This window comes from Bos grunniens, chromosome 1 (genome assembly GCF_055505025.1).
Source record: "Bos grunniens cultivar Pamir isolate PY7600 chromosome 1, Bosgru_T2T1.0, whole genome shotgun sequence".
NCBI lineage: Eukaryota > Metazoa > Chordata > Mammalia > Artiodactyla > Bovidae > Bos > Bos grunniens.
Genome location: NC_141165.1, coordinates 13,240,660 through 13,256,307, shown reverse-complemented (window position 1 = coordinate 13,256,307; position 15,648 = coordinate 13,240,660). Strand labels below are relative to the sequence as shown.

The following is a 15,648-nucleotide window of genomic DNA, read 5'->3' as shown; positions in this document are numbered from 1 at the left end:
CACGTGGGGCTTCCCTCAGGTCCGGTCAACGTGCTAGACCAGCTTTGCCGCAGCTGGTGACCAACAGATCTGGACGGCCACCGTCCGCCCCCCTCAATAAACGCGCTCCGTGTCAGACTGAACAGGTTTAAAACTTGATCTGAAAAGACGCCGGTCCCTCCGCCCAGGAGCGGGGTGGGGTGGGGTGGGGGAGCGGGGGATGGTGCGGTGCGCGCCGGGACCGGAGACATCCGCACGGGCACGTCGGCCCCGCCCCCGCCTCGACCGCCCCGCCCTCCTCCCCGGCCGCCCCCGGCGTGGACTGCGGTGACCTCACACGGCGCGGGGCGGAGCGCAGGGCGCGGGGCGGGCTCGGCGACAGCGGCGGCGCGGGACAGGACAGTGAGCGGGGCAGAGTCGGCGCCACCATGGCCAGCGTGGATCTGGAGAAGCTGCGGACCACCGGGGCCGGCAAGGCCATCGGCGTGCTGACCAGTGGCGGTGATGCGCAAGGTGGGCGCGGGCGCGCGGCGGGTCGCTGGCGGGCGGGGGTTCTGCTGTCCCCGGGTCCCTGCGGCGTGCCCGCCACCCTCGGCCCGGATCTGCGGCGCGCGGTCGGCAGGTCCTCCCGGCCCAGGTCCCCGTCCCTGTCCTGGATCCTCCCCGGCGCGCCGGGTACCCGCGTACGTGCCGCCCACCACGGCATCTGCGCCCCACCCGCCTGCCCCCGCCCCCGGGGGCGTGTCTGCGCGGCCGGCTGTGGCCGGCGACCCGGAGCTCTCCCGGCTCTCTCCGCTCCAGGCGGTCCCGGCACCCCTTCCCGTTCACGTGTGTTAGAAGCCCTATTTCCTGGAATGTACGCTGAGCGGAGGCCGCCGAGGGCAGGGCAGTCACCGCAGGCCTGGAGAACCAGTCTCTTCCTGGTTCTGAAACACGACCCGAGGGCTCAGCGCTTCCCCCAAACACCACCTTCAGGGCGGGTCTGGGGCATTTCTTTAGTGCAGGCCTGTCCTCAACGCCGCGTATCTAAGACGATGGTCTTCCTGGGGGACTGCCCAGCGTCCCGCAGCCAGGACCTGGCAGAGCCAGGCTATTGCCCTTCCTGGGGGCCTGTCTTGGCAGCCCCGTCCTGGCACCCTGGTCCTGTCCTGACCACTGCTCTCCAGGACCAATGGCTTGGGATGGCTAGTGTCACACCTGTGGGGCTTGGCCACATGGCCACACCACACACCTTGAACCCTGGGAGAGACTTTAAGTAGCCCAGGAAGCGGGAGGGATGGAGCCAGCACCCTCAGGCTGCACAGTGAGCCTGGTGTGCCTCCTTCCGGATCAGAAAGTCTAGACGCTTAATTTGTCTCTGCCTCAGACCCCTGACTACTGGTTCCCCCCTCAGACGCAGGGGAGAGCATGGAGGAGGGGCCTTTCATGAGGGAACCAGACCAGGTTGGCAGAGGGGTCAGCGGCTGTCTGCACCCCCGCCTTCATAGACCTCCCACGGGTTTGGCTGAGCCCTCCGTTTCTGAACTGGTGGCAGGCAGTGTGCTCTGCTACACGTCTGCAGCCCTGCGTGGCCAGAGCGGTTGCCTATTGCTGGGCAGTGGCACCTGGAGCCCTCTTAGAGCAAGGCTGGTGGGCCGGGGCCGGGCAGGAGGAGAGTGGGCTTGGAGGGTGGTCTTGGGGAAGCATCATCCTGTGAGATTGGACCACGGGAAGGGCCAGGTGTGTGGAGGGCAGACACATCACCAGAGGGCTGGACCCTTTGTGAGGTCTGGTGCGGGTGCAGGGGGTCTCCACCCAGGCTCCTGTTGCACCGTGGTGACAGCGGCACTGCAGGGAGGGCTGGGGAGGATAAATGAGATACACTTAAGCAGGGGAGCTGAGCTCAGTGGCTGCACAGACAAAATAGGATAAGGGGCTGGACGGAAAGGACCCTGGCAGCAAAGGTGCTGCTGGCCCGGGCAGGCAGGCCAGCTGAGGGCAAAGCCTGTTGACTGAAGGTCTCCTCTTGGCCAGTCCAGCCCTGGTGCCCCACACGGAACGGGGAGTGCTTCCTGAATGCCCTGGAGTGTAGCTGCCCGTGCGCCTCTGGCTGGGCTGACCGTCGGCCCCTCACCTCATGCCCTGTCCTCACTCTCCTAGACGCCTGGCTGTGACATGGTTTTATGGTTGAGGCTGTGAGAGAGGTTTCCGCAGACTTCCCTGATTTAGGGCTCAGGCTGATGCCTGGGGGAGGATGTGGGCCAGCTGGCTGTCTGTGGGGCAGAGCCCTTCTGCTCTGTAAGTTCTGGGAGCCCGCCCATGGGTGTCCGCCTGAGGCTGCTCCTTCTCGCTAGCGCTGCTCCAGAGAACTGGCTCTAGGCAATGGCTTCTCAGTTTTCCCTCAGGGACCCCCACCACTGCCTTCCAAACAGAGGCTGACCTCTGGGGGCCTGATGGTGCCGCTTGGCCCTCCCCACATGCCCTCCCGTGTGTGGTGGGGCTGACAGCCACGTGGAGAGCGGGCCTCCACCCTGACCTGCACTTGACTCTCAGACGCTTAAGTCTGCTCTTGGGGTGAATGGAGGCCAGCCTTGTGATGGGAAGCCAGCCTTGACCAGCTCTATGACTTGACCCGAGCCTGATCCTGGGGCCTCAGTTTCCCTCAGCTGTCCAGTCCAGCTCCGTATCCTCACATCGACTGATGAATAAACATGCATCTGCTGGGCCCCGTGTTCCCCCAGGATCAGATCACCTCTTTCTTGTACATTTTGTTTTTCTGGAAGCTAATTATGATGAAAAATCACCTTCGGAACAGGTGCTTTCACCTCTGACATCACTTTGGTTGGTGTCCATTTCCTTCAACAGGAAGTGATCGGTAGCAGTCTCCCTGGCCCACTCTAGGGCGGAGGGTGGGGGAGGTTAGGGTGGAAGGTCGAGCAAGGGTCCAGGGCTGGCTCATCAATGGATGCAGCTGCTCTCCTCCTCACTTCTCTGACCCTGGGGCTCGTGGCTGCCATCCTTGGTTTATTTTGAGAAAGAAAAGCAGCTTAAAGGGCAATTAAAAAGGCCCTCTTAGGAAGGCAGCTTACTGTGAGGTTTACAGGGAAGCCCACACCCTTAGGCCTCTGTCTCCATGGCAGCTGGCACGATCCCATTCGAAGAGTCAAGAGTTTTCCTGTAATATGGTCATTTGTTCTCCTCTGCAAGACTGAGTACAGCACTCTAAGAATGGGGACCTTTGCAGTCCCTGCGGCTGCAGATAAGCCCACCAGGCTGGCTAGGGAGATGACCATAACCTCTGAGTTGGGTGGTGACCTGGTTTCCAGCCACTGCCCTCACCCCAGCCCCGATCCAGAACTGCTGGTCTCCCTCCTGCCACCAGAGGTGGGGCTTGGACCTTGAGCCTGCAGTGAGATCACAGTGGGCTCACCCCAGCGGGGGTGACCAGGGAGGCAGATATCTGAGAGTGGAAAGCCTGGGCTGGCCAAGGCCCCAGAGGTGGGCAGGCGCTTCTGCAGGACCTAGGGCCTGCTGGGGGCCAGGAGGGGCAGCTTTGCAGCTGTCTCATCTCCCTCCCCCTCTCCACCAGCCCCACAGCTCGAAGCCCTTGACCTCCAGCAGCAGGACTGTTGGCCTTCAGATCCAGTTCCTGGAGCAGCCTGGGTGTGTGTGTGGGTGGGGGCGGCTACGCTCCCTGGGCTCCTATTGCTAACTTCAGTGACTATAACCCCACTTCCATACATTACAGGAACATGCGAGTTATGGTTTCTTTAGAAATGGAGTTCTCTTGATAAAGGCAGGTGTGTAAGCTCTGAATGTGGCTGGTTCAGGGCCGCCTGGCCTCTGTGCCCTGCTGGCTGTGATGTCCAGGCACCCCTGCCTAGGGAGTCCCTCCGGTCGTCAGAGAGCAGAAGCTGGGTGGGGATGGGGCAGCCTGCTGTGCCCAAGGTGGGGGTTCTAAGGTGTCTCCAGGCACTGCCCGCACCAGCTGGGGTCCCAGCAGTCCCCCGCCCTCCCTCTGGGACCCCAGCTTCCCGTCTGGAGAGTGACCTTTGTGCTGACCTCCTCGGAGCCCAGTGCCATGAGCCCCCACTGGGGCAGGCTTTGCCCACCAGGCTCTTCCTGAGGTACTGTATGTTGTCTAAGCCTCACGGTCCTCCCATGGGATTCCCAAGCTGATGGGCACTGCCCCTCCACCAGCTCTTGGGCCGGGAGGGCAGGGCTCCTGGGCCCTTGGTCACTTCCAGCTGGTGCCCCGCCTTTCCAGGGAAAAGCTTTCACAGCCTAGGGACAGATCATGGGATGTGGATGTGCTCTGAGCCAGGACCACCAGGAAGAAGGCTGGGGGAATAGGGGTGGTCCTGGGGTCAGACCCAGCATTACCTCTGTGACCTGGTCCCCGGACCCAGTGTCACAGGCTGGAACCCAGGGCAGGTGACTGGCCAATTTTCTTCCTCTCCAAGGATGTGGGGCCACCCCGCCTGTTCCTAATGCTGACATCTTTTGTGACGGGTAAGAAGGTTTGAGGCAAAATGCCTACAGCCACTGATTGCAGGCTCCTGCTCCTGAGCCCCGAGCGCAGAGCCCCTCAGCCGTCCATGTGCCCCAGCCCTGGCTACCTGCCAGGTGGCAGTCAGCGTGCGGGCTGGGCCCTCCCTGGGTGCCTGCACAGGGCCACGGACCCGGTACCTGACCTGACCTGTCCAGGCCTGCAACAGCTGCAGCCCTGCCACCGGGCCACTTGGAGGCCTGCTCCCTGGGCAGGGCCGCGTCCCACCCTCAGGCAGCAGCAGGGCCACCGCCTGGGGCCACTGCTGGTGCTCGAGCCTCTCGGGGGCTCCCTCAAGTCGTGCTAGTGAGCCTGACTGTATATGAGACCCCAGGAGCACGTGAGCGTCTTCCATGGAGGGACCTTAGGGACTCGATGATCCCCCACAGCGACCTCAGGGACCCCTTTGCCTTCTGTGGGTCTCAGTCTCAGGACTGTCCGTGAGGGAAGGGAACTGGCGTTCCTCTGAGATCCTCTGAGCATTTCCTACAAGCTGTCTGCTCCTCCTCCCCGTGAACATCTGTCTTTCCACGAAGTCTGTGCTGCAGGGTAGCTGCTGTAGACCGGGGTGGGGGGATGGGAGACTGGGAGGTTGGGGCTAGGGGACAGGGAAGACAGGTGATCCGCCGAGCCTGGTGGCCCTGGCGTGCAGTGCAGGTTGGGGGCAGGGGCGTCAGCCGAGTCAGCTACACTGCCTGAGGCCTCCGGACCTCCAATAGCCAGACCTTGACTCTCGGGGGCACTGCCCCCTCTCCTGGCTCACGGAGGCCCCTATGGGCCTCATGGCCCCAGGGCCACAGGCACGGAGCTCCATGTGGTGGTCTGAGACACTGGCAGAGGATGACGGAGAGTTTGAAAGGCGGTTGTCTCCTGCGTCCCGCCAGCCCCTCTTTCATCTTGGGGCCAAGTCCCCAACCTGCTGGGATGCCCCCAGGTCAGAGCCTTGAGGTCCAGGGAGAGGGCTGTGCCGAGCAGCAGAGGCTGCAGGTGAGCACTGGGCGAGGATGCGGCCGGAAAGGATGTGGCTGGTCTGCAGGTGCCCGTGCAGGGTCAGGAGTGCAGGCTCAGGAGTTGGCCTGGTGGGGGCCTTCCCGGTGTGACTCTGGGGGTGGCATGTTTCCAGATGCGAAGCTGAAACAACCTTAGCGGTTCACCCTGGGCTGGACTCAGACCCTTGGCTGGGCTCCCTGAGATGCGGGGAGGGGTGGTCCGGGGTTCCCCCACACTCTGTGTTTCCACTGATAGGCGTCTCCCTGACCCCTCGCAGGCATGAATGCCGCTGTCAGAGCCGTGACTCGTATGGGCATTTACGTGGGGGCCAAGGTCTTCCTCATCTACGAGGTAAGGTGCAGGGGTCCTCGCCCCAGACTCTGGTGGGTGGGCCCTGTGCTCTGGCGGCCGGGGAACACTGGGGGAGGGGAGGGGAGGAGGGATGCGGGACCCTGTTCTGTCAGGGTGACTGGTCCTTGTTCAGCCTGAGGGCCAGGCCCAGAGAGGGGCTGGTCAGCACAGTGGATGGGGCGGGGCCCTGGCTCTGAGCTGTGGGGTGGAGCCTGCCTTCAGGCTGGGTTCTTGGGCGCGGGTGTGTCCTTTGAGAGAGAGGAGGGCATGAAGCTGTGGTCCTCTTCTGAGGCCAGGACGTCAGCCCACCGTCCTCTGACCCCCAGCCCTCCTGCACCCTCCTCGCCTAACCTGAGCTTGAGTCACTCTAGCAAACAGCCTCCCTGTGCAAAGCAACAGAGAATCATTGTTCTGCTTTGTTCTGCAGAAGCTGGGGCTGCCCTTTGTTCCACCCTCCCCATTCCTATCCCCCTAAATCCTTGTTTCAGACTTGCAGCAGATACATAGACACAGACACATGTGGGCGGCCCTGGAATTCCCTCACACCCTGTGAACTGTGTTACTTTGTTTTCACTCTTTACTAGAATGCAGGAACCCCGGCCTGCTCTGCTTTCCCCAGAGCTTCCTCCTCCCACCTTGGGCATGTCTGCGTCCCTGTCCCTTCACCCTGACCCAGGTCAGGCATGACTTCCCAGCCTTGGCTGTACGGGGCCATCTGAATGGACACATGGGCAGACACTTCTGCAGGCCCCTCCCTCCTGCGGGATCCAGACCCTCAGACCAGGCTCAGATGGCCAGAGTCCTCAGTCTTTGGTCATGTCTGGGGAGCCATCTCCTCAGGGCCTCAGGGACCCGTGGCCTCAGGAGCCGGGTGGGTGGGACCCACGCCCCGATAATAGTCTAGAACCTTCCAAAGAGCAGGGTGAGATTCTTCAAGGAGTGGCCGAGTTTTGTGGACAAGTCGTCTCTGATCAGGTGGGGTGGGTCCAAGGCCAGGCTCCTGGAGGTTGTATACATGGCGCTTGGTGGTGCTTTGTCTTCTCACCATTTGTGAAAGCACGTGGCCTGGTCCAGACTGTATAGAGCTCCTGCTGATGAGAAGGGCCGGCTGTCCAGGCGGCCAGTGGCTTATGGGAAATAACAGGGTTCTTCAGCGGGTTTGTCAGCGGCGCTCAGGGGAGAACCCACCTGAGGGGCCACATGCTGCCACCAGGGTGGAGACCAGCACGGCCTGGCACTGGGGGAGAGGTGCCCGGAGGCCCGCCCTGTCCGTGTTGCTGACGGACGAGGTGCCACAGCACGTGGGGTGCTGGGTAGCAGTGCCGTCAGAGGCTGGCCACACACCCAGTGACGCAAACGTGTTCTTCGCAGCATTATGTCCAATATTCCCAAACCGGATCCCTCCGGAGGTCCACGAACGGTGAACAGATCATACACTGGGCCTGCTCGGGGGACTCCCACACAGCAGTGAGCAGTCACAGCCTCACGTGGTCCTGTGGGGCCGCACAGTCACCCAGCTGAGAGAGGGAGGCCAGACAGAGTGGATGCTGTGCCTGTCATTTCTGAATCTCGCTGGTGCCCCAGGAGGCACAGCAGTGGGCACCTCTGGAGGAGAGGGTCCTGGCAGGGCAGAGGGGCCACAGGACACTGACTGGTTCTGGTTCCGACCCAGGTATATGACCCAGGTGCAGCTCATGGACACTCGTCAGAAGGTGTGCCTGTGACAGGGGCACTTTGCCGAGCGAGTCGTGCTCTGTAATACACCATCCTGCAGGCCCTGCAGAGGGTGCTCTGGGAGACTCTCTGGGTGCCAGGCCTCTCCCCCGACACCCCTGATTCCAGCCAACCCCAGCTTTGTCCCCCAAGGCCCTGGGAGTGGAGGGGCCTCTGCACTCAGGACCCCTGGGCCTGCTTCCTGCCAGATGGGTTTTTGGCCGAGGTTCCATGCGTCTTGCTCCCGCGGGCAATGTTCTCTGCAGCCATGGGCACCCATCTCACGCCTGTCCTCTCACTTTCAGGGCTATGAAGGCCTCGTGGAGGGCGGCGAGAACATCAAGCAGGCCAACTGGCTGAGCGTCTCCAACATCATCCAGTTGGTGAGCCTGGGACCCTCCCTGCTGTGAGCGCGTGTGCGTGCTGGGACATGCACACGGGCACATGGAGGAACAACAAGAGGGTACACAGATGCACACACACAGACACAGGCAGTGACACACACAAGGGTTACACAGGTGCACATGTCAGACACACACAGAGACACAGACACTTAGACACATAGAGGGACGCAAAGAGGGACAGACAGACACACGAGACAGACACACACAGGCACGTGAGCACACAGAGGGACACACGGGAATACGCAGGTGCACACACACAGACACACACAGAGACACACAGCCACACACAGGGGGATGCACAGACACACACAGAGACACACAGCCACTCACAGGGAGATGCACGGGTGCACACACACAGACACACACAGACACACAGCCACACACAGAGGGATGCACGGGTGCACACATCAGATACACACAGAGACACAGAGACGCACAGAGAGACGCACAGACACACACAGAGACAGACACACACAGAGACAGACAAACACAGAGACACACAGAGAGACACACAGGGGGATACACAGGTGCACACACACAGACACACACAGAGACACACACAGAGACACACAGCCACACACAGGGGGATGCACAGACACACACAGAGACAGACACACACAGAGACACACAGCCACTCACAGGGAGATGCACGGGTGCACACATCAGATACACACAGAGATACAGAGACGCACAGAGAGACACACAGACACACACAGAGACAGATACACACAGAGACACACAGAGGGACACACAGAGGGATACACAGATGCACATATCAGATACACACACAGACGCACAGAGACACACAGACACACACAGAGACAGACACACACAGAGACACACAGCCACACACGGGATGCACAGACACACACAGAGACAGACACACACAGAGACACCCAGCCACTCACAGGGAGATGCACGGGTGCACACACACAGACACACACAGAGACACACAGCCACACACAGAGGGATGCACGGGTGCACACATCAGATACACACAGAGACACAGAGACGCACAGAGAGACGCACAGACACACACAGAGACAGACACACACAGAGACAGACAAACACAGAGACACACAGAGAGACACACAGGGGGATACACAGGTGCACACACACAGACACACACAGAGACACACACAGAGACACACAGCCACACACAGGGGGATGCACAGACACACACAGAGACAGACACACACAGAGACACACAGCCACTCACAGGGAGATGCACGGGTGCACACATCAGATACACACAGAGATACAGAAACGCACAGAGAGACGCACAGACACACACAGAGACAGACACACACAGAGACACACAGAGGGACACACAGGGGGATACACAGGTGCACACACACAGACACACACAGAGACACACAGCCACACATAGGGGGATGCACAGACACACACAGAGACAGACACACACAGAGACACACAGAGGGACACACAGGGGGATACACAGGTGCACACACACAGACACACACAGAGACACACAGCCACACATAGGGGGATGCACAGATACACACAGAGACAGACACACACAGAGACACACAGAGGGACACACAGGGGGATACACAGGTGCACACACACAGACACACACAGAGACACACAGCCACACACAGAGGGATGCACGGGTGCACACATCAGATACACACAGAGATACAGAGACGCACCGAGAGACACACAGACACACACAGAGACAGACACACACAGAGACACACAGAGGGACACACAGAGGGATACACAGATGCACATATCAGATACACACACAGATGCACAGAGACACACAGACACACACAGAGACAGACACATACAGAGACACACAGAGAGACACACAGCCACACACAGAGAGACACACAGAGGGACACACAGGGGGATACACAGGTGCACACACACAGACACACACAGAGACACACAGCCACACATAGGGGGATGCACAGACACACACAGAGACAGACACACACAGAGACACCCAGCCACTCACAGGGAGATGCACGGGTGCACACACACAGACACACACAGAGACACACAGCCACACACAGAGGGATGCACGGGTGCACACATCAGATACACACAGAGACACAGAGACGCACAGAGAGACGCACAGACACACACAGAGACAGACACACACAGAGACAGACAAACACAGAGACACACAGAGAGACACACAGGGGGATACACAGGTGCACACACACAGACACACACAGAGACACACACAGAGACACACAGCCACTCACAGGGAGATGCACGGGTGCACACATCAGATACACACAGAGATACAGAAACGCACAGAGAGACGCACAGACACACACAGAGACAGACACACACAGAGACACACAGAGGGACACACAGGGGGATACACAGGTGCACACACACAGACACACACAGAGACACACAGCCACACATAGGGGGATGCACAGACACACACAGAGACAGACACACACAGAGACACACAGAGGGACACACAGGGGGATACACAGGTGCACACACACAGACACACACAGAGACACACAGCCACACACAGAGGGATGCACGGGTGCACACATCAGATACACACAGAGATACAGAGACGCACCGAGAGACACACAGACACACACAGAGACAGACACACACAGAGACACACAGAGGGACACACAGAGGGATACACAGATGCACATATCAGATACACACAGACACATAGACACACAGAGACAGACACACACAGGGGGCATGCACACTTAGGGACACAGGCTACACACCATCCCTCAGGGGATTGGCTCCAGGCTGACTATGCCATCCAGTTGCCTTGGGGTCACGGGGGTGGGAGGTGGTGGGTTTCAGAGATCACAGGGCTGGGAAGGCCCCAGATGTCTCAGCTTCCAGCTGCGGGCTGAAGAGGGCCCCCTGGAGGGGGCCTGCGCGGCCTCAGCCTCTCGGCGCCTCCCCCGCCTTCCCCTTTATCATCCTACTTAGTGAGGGTGGGGGTTGAGCAGCTCAACGCCCCCCTGGGGTCAGGGATTCCTAGGCAAGGAGGTCTTTGAACCAGGGGTCTATGGGGAGACCCTAGTCCTCCCAAGAGCAGGGACCTTTGTGGGGCGCCTGTCACCTCTGTGTCCTGAGCCACCAGCTGACACCTGCTTACTGAAGTGATCTGTTGTCATCACGAGCCACACATGGGTCAGCAGAGCAGTGGTGATGGGCCTTACCCAGGGTCATCCAGGCACGGCCAACCCTGAGGTGCTACCCACCCCTCCTGCCCAGGGTGGACATTCCCAGGGCACTGTGCTCTATAGGCACCCTTGGGAACTAGCCGGTTTATCGAGGCCTGGTGGGTCCCGCAGGGCACAGACGAGCCCTGTTCTTGGGCCTCGTCAGACCCCGTCCCCTGTTCCCCTGCTCTGGAGCCGTGCTCCCTGACCCCGTCATGGGTGGGGCTGCGGCAGCCTGGATACCTCGTCCTCCACCCCAGGGGTCCAAGAAGGACAGCCGTCCTGCCTCAGGCCTGGGTCCAGCTGTCGCTCTGCTCCGACCCTGTGTGTGAGGGTGGCCATCCTTCTGTCCTGAGAGAGCACCCAGGGAAGGGGTGTTAGGCCAAGTGTTAGCTGGGAAGTGAAGCTGCATGAAAGGTGGGCACTAAGGATGTGGGAGGAGCTGGTGTTTGGGGAGGAGTGAGGAGCGGCACAGAGCACAGGGGGTGGGGGGGCAGGAGCAAGGGGAAGGGGGCAAGAGGGGCCGGAGGAGCTGGAGGGGCTCCGGGAGGGAGCAGGCTAGGCCAGGGGCAGCTCTGACTCGCATTTTCCGTGAAGTCTGAAACCAGCCTCCTGGTCTTGGGAGCAGCATGGCGTGGCCCGGGCACATTGTCCTCTCCACCTGGCTGAGAGCAGGGGATCCACAGGTGTTCTCGTGGGACACTGGCCGAGGCTGAGCAGGGAGGGGCCACGTGGATGCTGGCGTGAGCTGCCCAGGCAGGTCCCTGTGTTGGCTCCCCACGTATCCACCAGAGTACATGCATGTGCGTGTGCATGGTGCACGTGTGCGTGTGTGTGCGCGTGCACACGTGTGTATCTGTGTGCACCTTACAGATCTCAGAGCCTGCTCACCCCTTGCCTTGTCGAGCTCCCTGAGCCTGGTGTGGACAGTCTCCTCCTCGCACACATGAGGAGACATGCCAGGGAGCAGGGGACACCTGCCCAGGCTTCTGAGGAGCCCCTGGCCTCAGCCCTCTTAGTTCTTTGGGGTCCCCAGTTCCCCTGCCCAGTGCCCAGGCTTCTGCCATGCCCCATTGGCTCAGGCTTCCCCTCCTCCACGCAGGGCGGCACCGTCATCGGCAGCGCCCGCTGCAAGGCCTTCACCACGCGGGAGGGGCGCCGGGCGGCCGCCTACAACCTGGTCCAGCGCGGCATCACCAACCTGTGCGTCATCGGCGGGGACGGCAGCCTCACTGGGGCCAACATCTTCCGCAGCGAGTGGGGCAGCCTCCTGGAGGAGCTGGTGAGCGAAGGTGGGTTGCGGCCCAGCCCGGACACAGCAGCTCGAGGGCAGGGAGTGGGCAGGACCAGAGGAGGTGAGAGGCCGCCTGGCTGCTGGCCGGGAGGAGGGGCCTGGGCGCTCCAGGAGGTGCGGGCCAGGGTGGGAGGTGCTCACCTGATGCTCCGAGTTTGGCCAGTAGTGAGGCCTCCTGGGGCTAGACGGCAGTTCCCAGGCTGCCCTACCTGCGCTGCGGGATTCGTTCCTGGATGTTGGTTATGGGCTTGTCCTAGTTGGCAGAAGCATGATAGTTAAAATCTGGTAACATAAGATGTAAAGTCCTGGGGATCCCCGATTGGAAAGTGGCCTATTGGAGCTCCCTTGGTTCTGTGCCACTCATGGGGACGTGGAGGTGAGGGGTGCACACTCCAGGATTTCCCTGGGGGTCTCTGGGTAGGGGATGAGTCTGTATTCGATTCTAGTGGTCCAGCCACTGCTCCCCTCTCCACACTTGGGACCCCTGCTGCAGGACCTGGGGAAGGGGAAGCCGAGCCTGAGGGCCTGATCAGGTTGCACTGCGGGTGGGCTGAGGGAGGTGATAGGGATCAGGGTCTGAGCCCCATGTTGTGGCCACGGGAGCTGGGTAGAGGCACGGAGGCTGCAGCCGGACTGGCCCCTTCTTCCCAGGCAAGATCTCAGAGGGCACGGCTCAGACCTATTCACACCTGAACATCGCGGGGCTGGTGGGCTCCATCGACAATGACTTCTGCGGCACCGACATGACCATCGGCACAGACTCGGCGCTGCACCGCATCATGGAAGTCATCGACGCCATCACCACCACTGCCCAGAGGTTAGTGAGGCCTCCACCCGGCCAGGCCACCCAGCAAGCAAGCTCAGGATCCCGTCCCCCAGCCAGGGGCTGAGGTGGCCGCTCTGCAGAGTCAACAGCTTGTCAGTGTGATTCCATCCCTAGGGGTCTGTGCTGGCTGCCCTCAGCCCCCAGTTGGAGGGAGATTAACAGTGGGGTGAGCAAAAAGGCCTTTGGGTCTGGTCCCTACCCTGCCAGGTTCCCTTGAGCCCTGGGTGGGCCACGGCTCATACAGGGCTCCTGTGGCCCTGGGCGATGGTGCATCCCGCAGGGGTCCTCAGCTGCTAGCTAAGACAGCCAAGCCCAGGCCAGGCAAATGGCCTTTAGCCTCAGGAACAGAAGATCAGTGAAAACCTGTCTGACACCGGGTGTGAGCCCAACAGAGGTGACTCCTAGTGCAGAGACTTGGCCGCCCTGGGAAGGACAAAGGCTGCCTGTCCTTGGGCTGCCCCCGCGCCCTCTGTGTCCCCCAGGCGTGCTCTTGGCTGAGCTGGGGCTGTGGGTGGCGGGACACAGGAGTCCAGGCTGCTCTGGGGGCCTTGGCACTGATGCCTGCTGTCCTCTCTGTGTCCACAGCCACCAGAGGACCTTCGTGCTGGAGGTGATGGGACGGCACTGTGGGTAAGGGGCGGTCCCGGTCAGCGGGGGCCCGGGGCTCCTGGGGAGCTGGGGTAGGACGCGGGACCTCCTCGGTGCCCCGCCCATGGCGGGTGCTCCCTTGACTTTCTGGGTGTGAGAGCCGGGGTGGGGACTGGGAGCCCTGACTCTGGGGCTGGCTGCCGCTCAGAGCTGTACCTGCTCTGTAACCCTGGGCTCAGGGTCTGGGGTGCTGGGTGGGGGTCCACCCACTGCAGCCCCACCCCCTCCTGCCCTTGCAGGTACCTGGCCCTGGTGTCTGCCCTGGCCTCGGGGGCCGACTGGCTGTTCATCCCTGAGGCGCCCCCTGAGGACGGCTGGGAGAACTTCATGTGTGAGCGGCTCGGCGAGGTGAGCGGCTGAGGGTCTTCTCCCAGGGTCCCTGCTGTGAGCACGGCAGGAGCAGGGACACAGTCAAGCTGGCTTCCTGGGGGCCCTGACTGCTGAGCCTGAGTTGGGGGGATGGCCTTGTGAAGTAGGTGCACAGGGGCGTGCGGCAGGGGCTCGTGGGGGTGGGAGCAGCAGGGCTGAGGCTCATCCAGGAGGGGTGAGCGGGGCACCTGAGCCAGGGCGCCCAGACGCAGCTCTCTGGCCCCTCAAGATGAAGTTGCGGCCTCTGGCACAGAACAGGCAGATTCTCCGGCCTAGGTAGGGATCCCCAAAGCCGCCAACTGGAATAAACTGGCCACTTGGCTAGGCCAGGGCTCAGTGGTGGACAGGAGGGCTAGGATAGGGGTGGGAGGTACCCTTCCATGAGGTGGTGCTCAGGGGCTGTGGTCTGGGTTCGAAGCCGGGGAGCCCCTGAGACTGTGCTCCCAAGTTCACGCTCAGGCCCAGTCTGGGACCCTAACAGGCTGTGTCCACCCATAATGTCCTCTGCAAACTGGCCCAAGGGCAGGACGAGCGTGGAGGCTGCCTGGGGCTGGGCCTGCTGTTCCGGCATCCTGGGGGCGGTCAGAGCCAAGCCCAATGCTTCCTGCGTGTCCCTCTCCCCATGTGACCAAGGAGGTGGCCTCACTCCCATCCACTGGTGAATGCCCCGCCCCTGCCCGCCACCCCCACCACCCAGGGCTTTGTGTCCCTGCTGCCCAGGACAGTGGGCGGGGCTGAGAGTCATGACTGCCTTCTGGAACCTTACCCAGGGAAGGCAAGGGTGGGACTGAACTGAGCCTGGCAGCGAGGCCGGCCAGAGGCCTGTGTCCTCTCCTTGGCTGGAGTCCTTGTACCCCCGAGTGGCCACGTAGCCTCAATGGGTGGAGCACCGCTCTGAGGGTGATGGTCCCTGGCTGACCTTAGCCTTGCTTTTGACCTACTTGCTGAGAACTGGGGGCTGGTCTTCCTGGAAGTGGCCTGGACTCAGGCTCACACACCCTGCTGCTTTCCTGCTTTGTGTAAGGCCCTCAGCCCCACCCCAGCCCCACCCCCCAGGGCTTCCCTGAGCCTCAGTTTCCCCACCTGTTACATGCAGGTGTCACCCTCTGCCCTGCCCACCTCCTGGGCTGCAGTGAGTGAGGCGGGGAGGTGTGGGCCCTTCTGGCGGCTTCACTGCACTGCACCACCACCACCTACTCCAGGCAGCCCTCCATGCCTGGCTCCCCGTCCCCTCTGCACCCATGCCTTGCAGGAGCTACTCCGATCCTGTCTTTGTCACTTTCTTCTAGTGCTGTGGGGCCAACGGGCTGGTGGATCAGAGTGACTCTTACAAATGTTTGTTGAGGAAATAGGTGAAA

General features: G+C 61.4%; 1 protein-coding gene across 1 annotated transcript in view; it reads left to right on the top strand.

Annotated features, from left to right (window-relative positions):
* Window positions 1–356: 356 nt before the first annotated feature.
* Window positions 357–15,648, top strand: part of PFKL (phosphofructokinase, liver type) — a 28,376-nt gene continuing 13,084 nt past the window's right edge. Inside the window, exons 1-7 of the mRNA XM_086416856.1 lie at window positions 357–492; window positions 5,775–5,848; window positions 7,867–7,944; window positions 12,256–12,445; window positions 13,099–13,264; window positions 13,859–13,903; window positions 14,161–14,269. Of these exons, the coding sequence (XP_086272982.1) occupies window positions 408–492; window positions 5,775–5,848; window positions 7,867–7,944; window positions 12,256–12,445; window positions 13,099–13,264; window positions 13,859–13,903; window positions 14,161–14,269 (747 nt within the window). The 5' untranslated portion in view covers window positions 357–407. The remainder of the gene's footprint in view (window positions 493–5,774; window positions 5,849–7,866; window positions 7,945–12,255; window positions 12,446–13,098; window positions 13,265–13,858; window positions 13,904–14,160; window positions 14,270–15,648) is intronic.